Genomic DNA, 18,383 nt, shown 5'->3' on the forward strand with positions numbered 1-18,383 from the left:
AGAGTAAGAATCTGCTCTCAGAAGACTTTGCAGCTGATATCCAGTTAATTTAATCTTATTAATTTCCATGTAGAAATTATAAATATTAAAAATAATGGAGCTAATTTGTATCCTACACCCATAATTAATGCTATATTATATAATATGTATTTAATGTTTGCCAAGTTGCATGGTAAATTAAAGCTGAGTAATAAAAAAGGGAAATAAACAGGCAGCTTTTAGTAATTAAAACAAATCATGTAAAGGATATTAGGTGTGCTCCATTGCAAACACTTAGATTCTCATACGGTTGGAGGCAGTTCTTTGACAGCACATGGGCTGAACATGTCAAAATTCCAAAAGAGTGGGTTTGTTTTCTTATGTTAAGAAAGGTCTTCCTTGGGTGTGAATGTGTATTTGCATATGGAAAGGGGCCCATATGGGAACAAATACTCACAAACATGAAATCTAGAACCCACGTTTTTAACTTTCTCCAAATTGTCGAATGACTTCATGATTTCACAGGTGAAAACCAAGGATAAAACTGAGATATTCAGAGAGATTTAAAAGGGGAGCAGTGGCTAAACACTCATTTGAACGTTTTGGTTTTGTTTCCCTGTTCAGGACGCCTTTTTCTACTCTCTAGTGTATGATCCCCAGCAAAAGACCCTTCTGGCAGACAAGGGAGAAATCAGAGTGGGGAACAAGTATCAAGCCGATATTACTGACCTTTTAAAAGAAGGTAGGTTGAAGATCCTGCATTGAAGAGGAATGAGTGGTGTAAGAGAACAGTGTCAACAGCACAGAGAAGATCATGACAGAGCATGCACACATCAGGCCATTTATATAAAAGAGAGAAAGGAGAAATGCATATACTGGACCATTTTACAGGGGGTATGGTCTTATTCATTCCCGTTTTGAATGGAGTGGGGAGCTGCGTCATTACGCGAGTTTCAGAAGTAGAGGTTAATTCCAACACTGGAAAGCTAGATGACTTTTCTGCTGTAAAGCCTCTTTCAGGTGTGTGGCACAGGTGACTCTGCCTGGAGAAGAAACCGCAGGACTCGTGTGATGAAATGGCTAAACACTGCAGGCCCATGCAATGGACTGCTGGGTCATCTGCAGGGCACTGGTGACTCTGGGCGCTTTGCACGTCGCTGATGGCAAATTACTTATAGTGAAACTCGAAGAAGGCTCCATGAGCCAAACTCTGTTTTCTTTCTTTTTTACGTGGGAGTTGACCTCTGCTTCTTCCTATTTATTTTAACAACTCCAGTTCTGTCGCCAAGATAAGATGGTAACAAGAAGGGGCAGATGCTGTAATTTATGTATGATTAGATGACTTAACAGTGTTAAAGATTTCATGCAGATCAGTGAAGACTGGGCTTCTTAACATCCTTGTTATTTCAGCTGGCAATAAAGTAGCTAATTAAGTAGATCTGTTTGTGGAAAAGCCAAAGTGATTTTCTAATAAGAGATTCTAAGTAGTGAAGAAGCTGATTAGCATGTGTTTCTTTTAGAATGTTTCAAAGAATGAATAAGGTATTGGTGGTTCTGTAATTTGCAACATTAGTCATGTCATCACATTTATAGAGTTGTATATTTTTCTGTTGAGAAGTGGGGAAAGACATTTGTAATTTGATGAGACTTGATGAGTCAAATGTCCATCCCATAACAGTTTACAGCTTAAGAGCTATTTAATGACTGAATGACTTGAACTCTTGAACAGTAAGAGCTGCGATTCAAACAAAATGAATTTTGTAAAGCAAAAATATTGGTGAAATCAGTAAGAGAAACAGGAATGAGATCTGAATTTGACTATTATTTGTAGATGTAGCAGGATTTGCTTGGATATTAAGTGTAATTGTATTATTTGGTTCATGTTACTTTCTTTCCTAATAATATCAATAATAATATTAAGTTATCCAGAGTTCTTGTGTTTGAAATTCATGCATTAATTTGTTCTCGATAGTATTGCCTTTTCGTATGACATTTTTGAATGACATTTCTTTGTAGTTGTTTAACTTGCTGTCTGTAAGTGGTAGTGTGGTTTGTACTTATTTTTAATTCTGATAATTATTTTTAACATAATGCTTGAGATCCAGGGTATGTTTGATATCTAGATTCAAATTTAATATCCCTTGGTATTGTTTTCTTTGCAACAGTTTATTCTTTTTTAAAGTCAGTAGAGAATTTCTTTAGGAATAGCTAAGTGAACTTATGAATATCTTTGATTTGTTTTCATATATCTTAATACTAGCCTTTGGCTTCCTGTATGTCATTATTAATTGATAACTGTGTTGTAAATTATCTTGGTTAGATTTGTTTTAATGGTGCAAATATGAGTGATCAGAAATTATTGTTCAGAGAACAATGTATATTAAGTGCTAATACAATTTATTAGTGAAAAATAACTTGAGTAGTACTATTGTGTTATTAAGGTAGTTTTAGTCATCAATAGTTTTAACTCTGGTTTCCAATGCTTTCATTGGATCTGAAATTTCACTTGGTCTTTGTCTTCAAGGAGCATATAATATTTTGTTAGGTTTGCAAGAATGTTCAAGAGAACATAGCTGAAATGTTAGTAAGAAATACTATTGGGATGGAATAAATTACAATAAATTGAAAAGTCTTCTTTCCAAGTGGAGTGAGAGATGAAAATCAGAGGCATTAAGCATATTTGAACATGTTGAAATTAGATCTTGTGTTATAAACACACTACTGCTGCTGGATGGAAAGAGTTAATAGCTCTTGAAATGTGCACTCTTTATTTCAAGATTTTTTAACTTTTAACTTTTAACTTGACCTGCACATTGTACTTCTTACGTTTGTACACCAAATGATGAAAAGAAGGCAGAAAACAGCTAACAAACAAGGCTAATGAGTTTGTGGCTTTTGCTGACAAAAATCAATAGTGTGTTAATACTTTGGACAATCTCTAATAGGTTTGAGGCACCTGGATCTAATGATATTGCAATCCCTAGAGAATCCTGTATATATTGAGAAAACTGACATCTCAAAACAAAACTGTTGGGTGCAATCTGAAGGCTCATATTTGTGTTACTGTCTGAAATTTGTAGAACAAATATCTTAAAGTGAAATACAAGGCAGTCAACTTTTTAAGTTAAAATACTTGCCTACTGGCATATAACTCCTTGCACTAGACAAATTGATGTAATGTTTTCTGTCTAGTTAGTGCTATCAAAGGTATTTTTGAATTTTATTTAGCCTATTACAGCTTCTATCGTAAATGACAGATTCAACTTATTGACACACGAAGTCTGAATCTGTGGTATATTTCTGCATTTTGAATTATATTTTCAGTGTGGACATGTCTTCTCTTTGGCCTGCAAGATGATCAGGGGTTACGGTAGCAACAAGGCCTGCTTCCGAATTGCACATTTCCAGTTGTGCGGAGGAAGCTGAGATACGAGCCATGGTGTCGATGAGCTGCTTAAATAGTGAGGCTGTTGTAATTTTACTAGGTGAAGATGACGGAAGGGATCAGTCAAAACTGGAGACCAAGGTGTGGGATCCCAACAGTCCTCTGACAGAGAAGCAGATCGATCAGTTCTTGGTGGTGGCACGGTAAGGGCATTTCCTCGCCAACAGGAATGAGAGATCAAAATCAGGAGCATTTAGCATATTTGAATTAAATGTTTAGAGATTAAGCTGTAAGACCAAGGCAATATCCCCTCCTTACTATCACTTGGATTTTTTTTTCCTTGTGATGAATGGCTGTGGCTCAGGTGAGGTTGTCTTTATCTGTTTGTTCCACCATTCTGTGTTGGGCTACAGACCCTGACTCACCTCTGGTCTAAATAGGGGCTCACCTGTCCATCAAGAGGAGCTGGGGGTGGAGCTAAGGGAGTTTGAACTGGTGTTCCTGGTGGAACACGAGTTCCTTTAGTTTTTGGTTAGTCTTAGTTTGACTTCAAGCTGAGTGTCTGTATGCTGTTTTGTTTTGCAGGCTAGCTTTAACTGTCAGTAGGAAGTTCCCTGGAGGAGCTGCAGTTATTTTTCTTGAATGTTTTTTTTCCCTTTTGTAAATATTCTTTCTTCTTTATTTGTCCTATATTCTTATGATTTCTTTGACCACAGCTGGACGTAACTGCCAGGTGGTTTAGTCACATCCTTATTATGTAACCCCTCAATTTGGAATTGCCAACTCTTTTAAGACTCAGTTGTGTGGCAAAGACCTCTGTGGCAAAGACCTGTTCTGGAGAGAAAGAAACACAGGTATGCCCTCCTGTCAGAGCCTTTTGCCTTTTGATACTTGTCTACATGCTCCTTAACATCCAGAACGGAGAGCTTGTGTTATTTGGAGAAATGGCATATCGTTCGGGGACATCACAGCTACCCTGGCCAGTCACAGGAAATGTTCAGAAAGCCTCGTCTTACTCATAGCTGTAACAGGATGAGAAAGAAACTCCCAAAATAGTACTCTGACAACAGTGGTAGCAGGGTTTGGACCTATGGTCACAATGTTGTGGGTGGAAATCCCTAATGCAGAGACTGCTGATATTTTACCTCAGTGCCTCAATCAGCCTTTCCTGTCTGTAGATATAGGGACCAGCATCTGTAGGGAGGGTCTCCATGCAGTAGACGGGTTCTTGTACACTTGTTTGTCACAATGCTGCTGAAACTGATCAGCTTTGGGTACACTTGAGTAAAGGAGTTTCATCTCTTTCACAAGGTTAGAACAGATAAGTGGCCTGACCTTCCCTCAGGAAAACATTAAATGGCATTTAATAAAGGGTATCGCAATGGCGGTTGTAAGAACCAGAGCATTTATTTCAGTGATGATAGCTGCAGAGGACGTTTCAGAAGCATGTCCGTGCCTGGGATTCCTCCAGTGCTTTACAGAAACCATACAGGTTTTCCCATAATTCAAAAATGTGTTTCAACCGATAAAAGAACCTGCTTTGTTTAATGTTTAGTTTGAAGAGCATTTCCCTTGAGGGGGTTGAGGGTGCAGAATGTGTCTGGCCCCTGCAGGGACATGTGTCACCCCTCTGCGCACAGCACCCCCCCCCCTGGCTGTGGGGGGGGTTGTGTGCTGAGCTGCCACACCGTCAGTCACAGGTGTGCTGTTCTCTCTTGTGCTTCCAGCTCCGTGGGCACGTTTGCTCGAGCCCTGGACTGCAGCAGCTCTATCCGGCAGCCCAGTTTGCACATGAGCGCCGCCGCTGCCTCCAGAGACATCACCCTGGTGAGCCGCCGCACCTTCCTTACCTGACAGACTGAGTCACGCCTGGCTCGAGCGCTTCTGCTCAGCTGCAGCCAGGTTGCCATCGCATCTAATGGAGATTGCCTTAACAGAAAGATCATTACAACGCTGCTCTAAAGCCTATATTATCCTAATATATCCTATATTAGGATATAGGGCTAAATAAATGTTAAGTTCCCCTTTACATCATCCATGTTTTATTGAAGACTGGAACTTTTATCAAGTTGATTCTTCCTGATCAAAAAACATAAAGACCACGTGTATTAAATTAATGTAAATAATGTAAATTCATGTTTTTAAAGAACATTAGTCAGCTTATGTATCCATGTACCAGAGAATGCTGACCATGCTGAGCACAGTGCCACCCACAAATGATATCTGTTGTCTTTAACTGATAGGCAAGCTATCACACACACACAATACTTAATATTTATGGCCAAAACTGGTTTGAATAGCCAACTTGATTTTCTATAGAAATAGTGCTTAAAAAGGACAGCTGCAGCCTTGGGATATATGTTGAACACATCTATCTGGGGACCAGCAGGTGCTGCTTAGCAAACATATGACATGTCATTTGAAATACATATTTTTCACATTTTCTTCAGCTAAACTGTCTTTACTTGCAAAAAAAACTGTAATTGCTATGCAATTAATTGCTTAAGAAGAACTGTATAAATCCTTTGAAACAACTGTAGCTTGTATGGGAGAAGTGTTATTCAGTGTCTTCATCTCCAGATTATAGTCTTCTGCTGTAGTGCAAAATTTTCTCCAGATATCGGACAACTAAAACCAGAACCTCTCCTTAGTACTCAAAAATAATGTTGATTGATTCCCCCTTTACCTGATTATTTCCTCCTGCTTACTCCTTGTACAGTAGATGATGTCAATAGATGCCAGTGCTTGTTTTCATTGTCTTTTCCATTGCATGTGGAATTACAATGGAATCTGTGGTGACAGAGATGTTGAATAATGAATACTGGCCAAGCAGTTCTATTCACCCAGAATTCCAGAATTGGAAGAAGCAGTTAGAGAATGGATGGATGTGCGTGTGGCTGATGTTCTTCTCTTTTCCTTTCTTTCTTCAGTTCCATGCCATGGACACGTTGCACAAGAACGGGTATGACATCTCCAAAGCCATCTCGGCGCTGGTGCCCCAGGGCGGCCCGGTGCTGTGCCGAGACGAGATGGAGGAGTGGTCAGCGTCGGAGGCCAACCTCTTTGAGGAGGCGCTGGAGAAATATGGCAAGGACTTCACCGACATCCAGCAGGACTTTGTGAGTCACGGCCCCCGCTCTGTTCCTTGTGCATTTGCACAGTCTAGACAGCCCTTGGGGGTCCTCTCTTTTTTATTCTTAACATTAAGAAATGTGGTGGTCTTGATCTTTATTGGAAAAAGGAATGTGGTTTGTCATCAAAGCAAGTGATGTACAGTAACTGGACAAAACCTCTATAAGTGGCTTAGAGCCATGTGATGAGAGGCAGCCTTTGTGTTATACTGACATCTAGTGGTGGAGCACGGACAGGGCAGTGCCTCTACTCTCTAATGAAGTACTGTATTTACAAGCCTTTCAGCTCTTGAGGTCCAAAGAGTTTGAAAGGTAAAAAGAGCTTCCCTGAGGTTCATTTGGTTAGACACTTGCTTGGAGCCAAGATGTTGCAGGTTTCTGCCTGGGTCATGTCGTAGGCTGACTGACGGGGAAGCCCTGTGCAGTGAACAACAATTAACTGAGCATTAACTGTCTGTGAGTGACTGAGAGCGGTCACCCAGCGACTCGCTAGGTGCCTGCAGGCCTGCAGTCACGTTGGTGAGAAATGCGCCTCTCTTCCAGTCAGCGCCAACCGGCCTCCTGTCGTGGCTACATGTCTCATTCTCTCCCCGAGCAGTGCAGGGGCCTTACTGGAAAGGACTTGTCTTTAAACAAATGGAAATTTCCAAAGTGGTTAAGCATTTGATGGAAACAAATGGCAGTTTTAAAAAAAAATTTTCATAACATGTTTGCCAGTCAGAAAAGTGGCACAGCTCTGGCAAGGTGAGCTTTGGCACTGGTCCCACTGCCCTCAGTAGCTCTTCTTCAACTGCAGTTTACTGGCAGCAAACAAAATTCAAAAACTGCCCTCAGTTGCTGGGCTTGACTCTTTTCTTTTTCCTCCTCCTCCAGCTGCCGTGGAAGTCCTTGACCAGCATCATTGAGTATTACTACATGTGGAAGACTACAGACAGATACGTACAGCAGGTAGGCCGAAATTATTCTGGACTTCAATGCAGAGAGAATGTTTAGAATCAGACTGATGTGAATTAAACTTGTGTGCTTTAATTTTTCCTTTTATATATGCAAGTGTGGGCAGCATGGTGGGGCCCTGGGTTCAATTCCGGGCTTGGGGTGCTATCTGTGTGGAGTTTGCATGTTCTTCCTGTGTTTGCGAGGCTTTTCGCCAAGTGCTCGAGATTCTTCCCACAGTCCACAGACATACATAGGTTAATTGGCTTCTGGGAAGAGTGGCCCTGATATGAGTGTGTGTATTTGTGCCTGTCTGCCTTTGGTGGACTGGTGTAAGGTATCCTGCCTTCTTTCCCTTTGCTTGCTGGGATAGGCTCTGGCTGCCCTGCAACCCTGAGTTGGGTTAAGAGGTTAGAAAATGGATGGATATTCAAGTGTAGTTATACAGTATTTCATTTATTCATGTCTACGGCAATACTAATGCTCTGTTCCTAATTCTAAAGACAGAAATGCATTTTGTGGTTTGTTCTAGGATAAAAAGTGAAAATGTCACTTTTTGAAGAGGTTTTTCATTCAGCATTTTTATATGTAAAGTGGTAGGAGGTGCAAAGTGGTACTTACTGTAAACAAATTTGTTTCAGCTTCTGTTTGAAAAAAAAACCAGAAAAGCTTGTTCCAACCTAAACCACTGAATGCCTCATGATTCTTTAGTAAATAAGCCAGTAGTGTCCTTTAATACAATGCAAACACACTCTAGCATGTGGCCTTTTATGTAAATGACTCATAAGTTGATTTTTGCTGCCTGCCACCTCTAATTTGATTGTTTTCCATCCTCCTAGAAACGATTAAAAGCAGCTGAGGCAGAAAGCAAACTGAAACAGGTCTACATCCCAAACTAGTAAGTGTGATTAAAAAACAGAGCTACTGATTCAATGTGTTACTTTATACTGTTGTGTGCTGTTTTAAAAGTGTTTAAAGTGCTGTTTTAAGGTGGAAGTGTGACATGCGACATCTATAATATATCAAATTATAGCTAATCCCACATTTCCAGTATCATTAATTAATAATAATTAATAATTGCTTACAGTTATATAGTGCTTTTCCGGACACTCCACTCAAAGCGCTTTACAGGTAATGGGGACTCCCCTCCACCACCACCAATGTGCAGCATCCACAATTACCACAGTGTAGGAAAATCAATTCTATTCATTTTGGTTCATTTTTTTGTATTGCCCAATTTCATATTAAACATTTCATATAGTACCAATTCTGTGCCATTTTGCTATTATCAACAACAAAAAATGTGAGTGCAAAAAAAAATAAACAATGGCCCAGCTCCAATCCCAAGAACATTGCAGCTGTACATCTATTTGTGTGATTTAAGTACTCTTGTACATGAACCACTAAAAAACAAATGCACAATCCCCAAATGTAAAAATATTTTTTTATGAAAGAATATCTAAAAATAATCATGTGTTACAGAAAATCAGATAACCTTTTTCCCTACTAACACCAGACAGTCAATGATCTACTGTACACTAGTCTGTTTTGCCTGTTGCATCCAAACACTTGGGTGAAACCTTTTTATTCCATTGCTTTAAGACTAGTTATCCTGTGTTTTGTGCAAACTCCTTTCTATCCCTCCACAGTAACAAACCGAATCCAAACCAGCTGAGTGTGAATAACGTCAAGCCAGGGCTGGTGAACGGGGCTGGAACCACAGCTGGACCACAGGGGCAGAGCGCTGGACTGGGCCGAGCCTGCGAGAGCTGTTACAGTGAGTCCTGGACACGCACACACCCCACTGACTTTCAAACAACGGCTACCAACCAGGGTCATGTTGGGCGATTGTATATTGTCCACGGAGCCAGAGCTGGGATTTCATTTGGGAAAAAAAAGCTTTGCTGATACTTTCTGAAGATAAGTGGGCACCAGGCAGAAAGCTAATTTCAAGCACTCTTGGGAAGACCATTATGGTTTTTTTAATTAACTTTAATGTGGGAAGAAAAAAAACCTTAAATAGGAAAACCATTGGGGTTTCAAAGAGAAAAATGCCTTCTTGAAATGAAACATTTCTTTTGATTGCATTGTGTATTCTCCAGTGGTCACTGCCAGTTAATCTTGGAATAAGTGGTCATTTAAACCAGGATAACTGTGTCAAGATGTGCTTTGTTATTAGGGTAATGTGGAGAGTGGCTTTTTATAAGGGCCTAGCCCTTCAAAGATCGACCAGATTTGTGTACTCTTCCAACAGTTACAAGGAATATTCACGAAATCCCTCTATTAAGGACAGACTTTAAATTAAAATCTTTTTTTGACACATGAACTAATCTGATGGATTCCATCTACACATGTGATCAAATCGCTGTCCAAACAAGCATTTACTATACACAGTCTGTGTTCCATAAAGCTGCGATTACTAGAAATTCCCAAGCAACTGTCACACAGGGGATTTGCAAACTTTGTTTATTTTTGGATGAGTTGCTGTTGGGTCTGTTTGCTGTTTGCGAACAAATGTCTGAAACAGATGTTAAGAAAAAGACAGAAGTAGTCAGAAAGGTCTCTGAATGTCAATTACATGGATACTGGGTGTCAGCAATACCTTCATTCTTTAACAGCAAGAAGATGAAGCTATGGAATGCTGGCAGGAACTGAACACCTAATTCATCAAACATTTACTGCCTTAAATTTAAACCTGTTTTTTTCTGGTGTGATTAAAACACTCAACATGTTAGTTGTAGCAAAAAACACTCAGAATGTTATTGTCACCACCTATGGAGATACTTTATTATTATGGTATTTGACTGAAACTTTTATCCAAAGAGATTTGTACAGGTTAAATTTACACCAGCTTTCCATAAAGGAAATCTTAAAGGGTACAGTAAACAATGTACAGTATGTACCTGTATAGGTACTACCCAGTCCTGGTCCTTGAGGGCTGGTTTGTCTGCTGGATATCTCTAAAGGTTTCCTAAAGCAGCAGCACCTGAAGACCTCAGAGAAGCTGGTAAACTGGTCGAGTCAAACCACTAACTGGTCTAGCTCTTTAAGAGCTGAGTTATAATGAAAATTTACAGATACACCGGTCATGCAGTTCCTCTATTGGACGGCCTTTCTATGCAACCTTGTGCCTTATGTTCTTGAAATGTCACATGGATGAATTGACAGCACTGGAGAATTTCGGCATTAGTGAAATCAGATCACTGTGATGGATTAACATCCTGACCAGGATGTACCCTGCCTTGCTCCCATTGCTCCCCCCGTGACCCTGAGTTTGAAGAAGCGGTTAGAAATTGGGTGGATGAAATCAGATCACTGTGGAGTGAAGTGCTCCTGATCAAGCTGATGCATCTGCCTTTTAAAGCCACCAGCTCTTACCAGTGGTACTCCTGGGGACCTCCCAACATGCAGTGCCGCCTCTGCGCCACCTGCTGGACATATTGGAAGAAATATGGAGGACTGAAGATGCCAACGCGATTGGATGGCGAGAGGCCAGGACCTAACCGCAATAACATGGTAATCTTTGATATCCTTGTCTGCCTTACACATGGATGACAGTGATTCGTCTAATTATGTTGAACTTTTATTTATCCTGTGGGTAGGTACAGCTTCTAGCGAATCAAGGGAATTAATATAGTAAGCTTGAGTACATATTTGGACACTTCTGTAGAAATATGTGGAGCTATGGAAACATGTGTCTAAAATAATGAAAAGATATTGTTGACACGTACTGAAGGTGCCAAGGAGTAGACTTGGTATCTTGCTGTTTTTCAGCAGCAGTGTTAAAGAAGTGTTCTTAGCCCAGTACAGTGGGACTTCCTACTGCTAAATGTGCAGGAGCACTGGTGAATCCTTCCACTTGTAACCAAGTCATTAAGCACAATGAGTACAGTACAGTGCCATCCGTGATACAGAATCACATGGATCCAAGCTGTTAGATTGTATGTGCCAAGTTGAATGTTTTCTTCCCATTATTGTGCTATTTTTAGGGATTTAACTAATCTCCACTTGATCTGTCCTTGTCCTCTTGCAGAGCCCCCACGGATTACCTGTGAGACACAGCGGGAGCCCCAAATTTGCCGTGAAAACACGGCAGGCCTTCTACCTGCAGACTACCAAACTCACCAGAGTCGCCCGGCGGCTGTGCCGCGATATCCTGCGGCCGAAGTACTTGGCCAGGCATCCATATACACCAGTGAACAGCGCTGCCGTCAAAGCCGAGTGTAAGGAACCCTGCGTCACAGTGATAACCCTATTCTGACACCGGTCTGCAGAGATCTGCTCTAACAAAACGTGCAGCCCTGGTGGAGAGAGGGGATGCAACGCAGAACCTAGCACACAACAGTGTAGATATTAACCAGTCGCAAACAGTAACTTGTACATTGAGCAGGACCCGACACAGAAGCAGGCATGAATACCATGGATGTGGAAGAGTTGTTGAAAAACAGACAGTTCCTTCGTAATTTTATAAAGGGCTGTGTAGGTCTTTGGCAGCGGTTCCTTACGTTGATCAAGTAAGGTGCTGTTAAAATCTGAGTCCTCTAGGTGATCTTTTCAGATCTGTGTCTGGAGGGCCAGATGTAGGAGATCACTACTGGTTGACCTTGGCCTGGAGGTGACAAGTAGTTGACCTTAGAATTGCCAGGGTGGAACCAGTAGAGAGACTCTCATTTTTGGCATTCATTCAGCAGCACCTAATTTTTTTTGGAAAGATTTTGCATTCTTGTCTCTGGCCTTTGGCTCTCCTAAAGTCCACTCATGTAACAAAAGATGAATAAGAGATGTTGCTTCTTGCATTAATGATTGCTGCATGTAACACTGTTGGCTGTAATATGCAGTGTAAGTCATAACCTTTACAATTTTCTCCTGTTGTGCTGGCAGGCTCACTCCGATTGCCAGAGGGATCCAAGAGCCCCTTGACTTTAAAACAAGCAGTCCGAAAACCTTTGGAGACAGTAGTCAGGTATTTAGGTAAGACACAGCTGCGTATTATTAGGAAAATGTCTCCTTCTCATGTTTTGAAAGACAGTGCTCCATAAAACAAACCTTAACATTTAGATGTTACATAATGCCTTAAGGGCATGTGTACTTTCTGTTTTGTCATTGTTCTTTCCAAAGGAAAGAAATAGTTGTAAAAATATATGATTTCATATGATGGATGCTTTCAGGAAATAGAATTTGGCCAGATCACTTTTTGAAGAGTGATGAACTTATGTAGAATTAACTGTATGTACATTGAGCAGGAGAATAAACATACCCAGAAATGAAACCAGTTTGTATTGGTGAGCTGTGTTATAGGCTAATCGCTTTTTGCCCCTGTAAACCAACGGTTAATTAAATAATTTTTCCGAATCAAAATTAATTATGACAAGATCCATAGTATTTAAGTTTTGTCTACTTATTTTTCGATATTCCATGCAAAAAACTTAAGACTGCTTTAAGATTAACACGGTACTGTGACTGAAGTGTGACTGCTTATTCATCTGATATTCACGGTCTACCCTCTCAACCATGGTCCCTGAAGAGGCCCACCCCTGTCCCAAGCCAGACCCCCCCAGGAGCGCCACCATCTCCATGGGGAGTCTGACGCCCATCAAATCCACGCCCATCCTCAACAACGGCTCGCCCACCATCCTGGGCAAGAGGAGCTACGAGCAGCACAACGGGCTGGACGGTGAGTGGCCCTCCGGTGTGCTGGTGCAGGCAGAGGGGGAGTGCCGTTCACACGCCTTACACCCTGAGGCTTTGATTGGCCGAGACTGGTAAACAAACGTGTACGTGCAAGAGACCTGTCTTACCACACTTTCTCATGGTAGGTAAAAGACGGCTCAAGGCTGGCTCTTGTTATAGGAGCCACTATAGCCTTAAATTAAAAAAAACACATTGCACGTGTGAGACAAGATGTACATATATTTTTTTTTAATTTCTGCAGTTTTTCAAGTTAAGATCAGTTATTTTAATTATTGATTAGGAATGGACCTGTCTTCATGTTAAATTTTAAGTTCCCATTTTGCACAGTAGTACCATTACTTGAATTCTTTGATTGCTTTTTTGTCATCTTTGGCGTATATGTTTTAATTAATTACCGTGTTTCTTGTGCTTAGTAAGCCCTTGATCAGCAGGAGAAATTCCAGCCCCGTGTGGCAGAAATATGAAGTGCAGGTTTTAGGTGGCAGCAGCCTGGTTAAATCACTGCGATCAGTTTTGGAATCGAGGGTTTCAAATGAGAGGTGGCCACTGGGCTCTTCCTACTCATTTGATTCCAGCAAATTGATCCCAGAATGTCATGTATCGTTTCTGGGAGGATCCCACAAAGTCTGCTCCAGCAACATGGCACGGTAACAAGTTCCAGCTGTGTTTCTGCAGGCCCAGCTCTGTTTCTTTACAGCTGGCCTAGAGAATGTCTGCTGTGGATCTCACACAGCTCAGGGAATTTAGCGCAGAAGCCAGGTGGGTTGTTTGTCTGTTTTCTCTCGGTTCAAGACCTGGTCCTTCGTAGAAAAACCTCTTTAGACTCCATAGATGCAGCAGTGTTTATCAGACCTTTCCTTGGACCCCAACTGTCACCTCAGGAAAGATAAGCAAATATTTTATTCAAAATCCTTATTGTATAATCTCTGCTTTGACAGTCAATGGCCATTAAACTGTTCACCAGTTGAAAGTTTGAATGGAAGTCGTTTCCAATATTTGGTTAATAAGAAGGCGATAGTATAGCTCCCTCCTCCAGACTTCACCTGTTTTGCTGTTTTCTAGACAGGTGTTGCTTTAGTTCCTTTTGTTGGCGCCTATCCAATGAACATTATATTGAGAGATTAATTCTGCTCTTCATGAAAACAAACACTTAATCATAACTCTTTGCACTCTGGCCTGCATTTCCGAATGAGTGATCTGCATTGTAACTTTGGTTGATCGCCCATACACATGCATATAGTCACCCGTACAGGCTGTGATTGTGGTGCAGTCTGGACTTGGGTCAGATCCAGGCCTATGTGTGTGAAGTCGTATGGCGTTGTGCAAGTCAGCGAACTATTGTGCTCATGGGTCATCATAGTTAGCTTGGTTCAGCTTGTGTTCCTCCTGCAGTCTGCAAGAATGCTAATCTAAGCAATCTGTCTCAACAAAAATCCAAAAGTTTCTTCCATGAGATAATTATTCATCAACAAAATTCATCATCCCCTGTGTTGTCAATGAATTGTGACAGGAGTTTAATAGCAATTTGTAAAAAAGGATTTGTTCTTTGCAGTTTATCCTGTGCCTATGTCTGTGATGAAAAAAGCTCAGAAATGGTTTAGATTTACCTTATCTTTGCTATCTATGACAGTCAGAAGAATATTGTAAATATAGGAGTACTACATATGAATATATAGGAAAATTCTTAAGCATTTTGTATTGAAAATGGCATTTTAGTTTTAGGCTAGAAAGGCCATTTGAACTTACTGCTGCACTGGTTTTATGTTAATTAATTCATAAATAAACACAAAATGCTTCTATGACAAGGGTATCAGACTCACTTTGTGGAGAATCTAGTGTATGCTCATTTTTCTTCCAATCTGAGTCATCAGTTAAGCTAATTATTCTGGCAAAGTTGTTACTTATGGTCTTTTGCTCAAAACCCTTCATTAAAGGTCATTAAAACCTTCTAAATCTATATTGGAAACGTATTGCCTAGTTGCCTTCAGAATTTGCACAGTATATAGATTGGAAGTGTTTAACCATTCTGAATGAGCACACCTATCATTATAAGGATATATATATATATCCTCTTTGTGTGAATTTCCCACCATTGGACATGCAAAGCAATATGAAGACAAGCTTCCATAACAACTAAGGATCAGAGTTCTGGACAGGCACAAGTTAGGCGCGGGATATAAAAAAACATTAAAGTATCCTGAGTATCCTCAAAGCAATCAATTATCAGAAATTGGAGGATACATAGAACTTGACAGAATCTTCAATAACCAGGTCGTCTCCCAAACTTCAGCAGCAGAGCAAGAAGGACACTGGCCAGGGAAGCAGTCAAGAGACCCACAGAGACCTACAATATCTCATTATTGACATTACAAAACTGTGAGTGCGTTCTCAGTAGCTCACTATAGTACTCAACAAATCTGGGTTGTAGAGTGGCAGGGAGGAAGACATTTCACATGAAATCCCATCTTGACTATGCAAAAAGGCATGTAGAGTAGGAGCACATGAGACAATGTGAAAAGACTGTGCTCTGATTAGACAGAAATTTAGTTATTTGGCCTTTTTTGCCAAGCAACGCGTCTTGCAAAGAAAAACAATGCTCTTCATTTGCAAAACACCATTCTTACATTGAAGCATGGGTTGTGGGTTTGCTTTTCCTCAGCAGAGACTGGTATGCTTGTCAAAATAGAGCACAGAATGAATGGAGCAAAGTATAGGCAGATCCTGGAGCAAAACCTGGAACAACATCAATCTGGTACAGAGATTCATATTTCAGCAAGACAGTGACCCCAAATACAAAGCCAAAGCAATCCTTGAGAGGCTTAAAAAAAGTAGAGTAGAGGTCCAAGAGGGGTCAATATGTTCTACGTCCACTGTATTTATACACTTCTGAGCTGAGTTCCCAGTTCTACACTTATGCAGTTTGTTGTAATTAGACCCACTATGTATCTCAGAGCTCAAAGTGGACAAAAGCTAGAGGACCCCTGTTCTGTTCCCACCTGGCTTTGTAACTTTTTCAAACACATCATTCACCTTTCTTTGTGTCCCTAAGTGCTCCAAACCTAACTGGGAATTATGTGAACCAGACTGTGTTTCAGTGATAAATCATTATCCCAAGACACCCGACAAATCCATCTCCACAGGTGCTGTTAAGTGGCTTCTGCATCCTGTAAGCGCATCACATCTGTGAGGAATGACACTGTGCTGTCAGCAGGGGTGAACTGATGAACAGTCAAATTTGGAAAAAAATGAGTTAACTTTAAAGGCAGTGGCAATTACAAAACTATGTACTGTATGCTAGGCAAATATCAGCCAGGAAGGGGCAGTAGTGTTCATGTTTCTGTTACATTCATACAGAGAAGCATTTACAGTGGATTGAGTTTGCTATTGATGCCTCCTTCTACCTCTTTCACACCCAGTGGGTTGCTGCTGGGATTCTATGTTGCCTTAATTCAAAGCGAATAAGAGGCTGTAATGGGAGGAAGGGGGCATTCTTTGTGTGTTTCATGGGGAGATGGTGTTGAGGCCCTGGCATCGGGCCAGAAGCTCAGTGCAGTCTCTGTGATTGATCACAGCGCATTGAATGCCTGTGCCAGTGTAGTGCTCTGCCCAGGCTGCTTATGCAGTGTTCAGAAGGGCGTTCTGCCAGGTTGTGTTCCACACATGCTTGAGTTACTTCACAAACAAGAAACTGCCCCTGCTTTATATTCAGTCACCTTGCAATATTACTGCTTTCATGTGCTGGAATAACCTGAGTTTGAAATAGCTTCTAGCAGTTTGCTGGCCACTTTCATTTTGTAGATTTTTATTTTAACGGTAAAAAGACATTGAAATAAGATTATTCATTTTTGGGAATGTAAGAATATAATTCCTGTAATATGATCATATAATTCCTTATATGAATTTCGATAGATTTAAAACAGATGATGCACCCAATTTGTAACTGGTCATAGGATCCTGTCTGTTGTTTAAAGGTGAATTGCAGTTCTCGTTTCTCAGACTGGTTACTAAATCTTGGTAAAGAAATAAATTCATTGAGGATCTCGAAAAACCTTTCACATCATGAACTTTGTGAAAGTACTGTAAGTCGCCATGTTGTTGCAAACCCCTGGTCTCGCCAGGGGCGAGAGCGAGAGTTCCCACGAACTGTGAAGTGATCCGGCCCTTCCTGCTCACTAGTCGCTGTGATGTACAAGTGAATTAAGTACAGGTTGTGCAGAAGAGTTTTAACCACAAAAAGTTTCCAATGTGATCTGCGTGCAGAGCTAACAAGTAAGTTCCATTTATCAGCAAAACCATCTCTTGAAGTCAAGGGCAATATTTCTATGGGATTAACAGCGATGTATTCACAGGCTGGCTCCACGTCACCTCACTGGAAGTTTGGACCTCTTTAGTTACAGTACTGTCTGCCTAGTGGCTAGGACCTAGCATTTGTCTTGGCCAAGTGACAACGATCAACCTAATCTCATTTACAGTAGACTTTCCATCACCTTCTGTTCTCGTATAGAATTAAATCTTAATACTCTCTACATTTTCCAAAACGATGCTTGTGTGAAAAGAGCTTTTAATTTATTTTACTCAATATCTGTTTTTGTCTAAAGTCTCATTTTGCTTTTTTTGTAATTTCAGAATCTAAAGAATATTTAAATAACTGACATTTCCACAGTTTGATAAAATGTATATTTTATCTAACATTTCGTCAGTTAGATAAAGTATCTCGTAATGGACAGTTGATACATTCAGGCATAAGTGGAGGAAACTACAGAATCTCTGCTTCTTCTTTGTGGTATGGCAACTAATATTGATTCTGCACAAAAAAATCTCATTGGTCAGCTGTTTACTGAGATCTACACCCCACCCCTACAATAGTATTGGTCTTCTGTTTAAAAAAACGTAGAGATAGCTGCCCCCAGATAATTCACTTTATATTGTTTTTTAGTTTTATTAATATACTGATCCTGTTTTATTAAACATAATGAATATTATATTATACTTCAAAGGAACAAGTAATAGGTTTATTCCATGCTGAAAATAAAGAAGAAAGAGAACACAACGTTTCGGCTGTGGAGCCTTCTTCAGGTGTCGAGAAGACAAGAAGACACATGAAGAAGGCGCCACATTAATGCTGACGCAGCTACCCACCTGATTATATTATACTTGCTTTACTAGGAGTGAATAAGAACATTTTCAACTTTTTTTAGAAGTAGTTTGTTACTAAGTTACTTTAGCCCATTGTTGTGTCCTGAAACGTGCATTTTTTTGGAATG

General features: G+C 40.5%; 1 protein-coding gene across 2 annotated transcripts in view; it reads left to right on the forward strand.

Annotated features, from left to right (window-relative positions):
• Window positions 1-18,383, forward strand: part of mta1 (metastasis associated 1) — a 71,509-nt gene that overhangs the window by 40,500 nt on the left and 12,626 nt on the right. For both annotated transcript variants that reach the window (XM_088648761.1, XM_088648764.1), the window contains exons 6-16: window positions 604-721; window positions 3,465-3,567; window positions 5,092-5,191; window positions 6,295-6,483; window positions 7,369-7,443; window positions 8,268-8,326; window positions 9,078-9,205; window positions 10,793-10,944; window positions 11,462-11,651; window positions 12,310-12,399; window positions 12,953-13,102. In XM_088648761.1, coding sequence (XP_088504887.1) covers window positions 604-721; window positions 3,465-3,567; window positions 5,092-5,191; window positions 6,295-6,483; window positions 7,369-7,443; window positions 8,268-8,326; window positions 9,078-9,205; window positions 10,793-10,944; window positions 11,462-11,651; window positions 12,310-12,399; window positions 12,953-13,102 — 1,354 coding nt within the window. The remainder of the gene's footprint in view (window positions 1-603; window positions 722-3,464; window positions 3,568-5,091; window positions 5,192-6,294; window positions 6,484-7,368; window positions 7,444-8,267; window positions 8,327-9,077; window positions 9,206-10,792; window positions 10,945-11,461; window positions 11,652-12,309; window positions 12,400-12,952; window positions 13,103-18,383) is intronic.

This window comes from Lepisosteus platostomus, chromosome 10 (assembly GCF_059453375.1).
Source record: "Lepisosteus platostomus isolate fLepPlt1 chromosome 10, fLepPlt1.hap1, whole genome shotgun sequence".
NCBI lineage: Eukaryota > Metazoa > Chordata > Actinopteri > Semionotiformes > Lepisosteidae > Lepisosteus > Lepisosteus platostomus.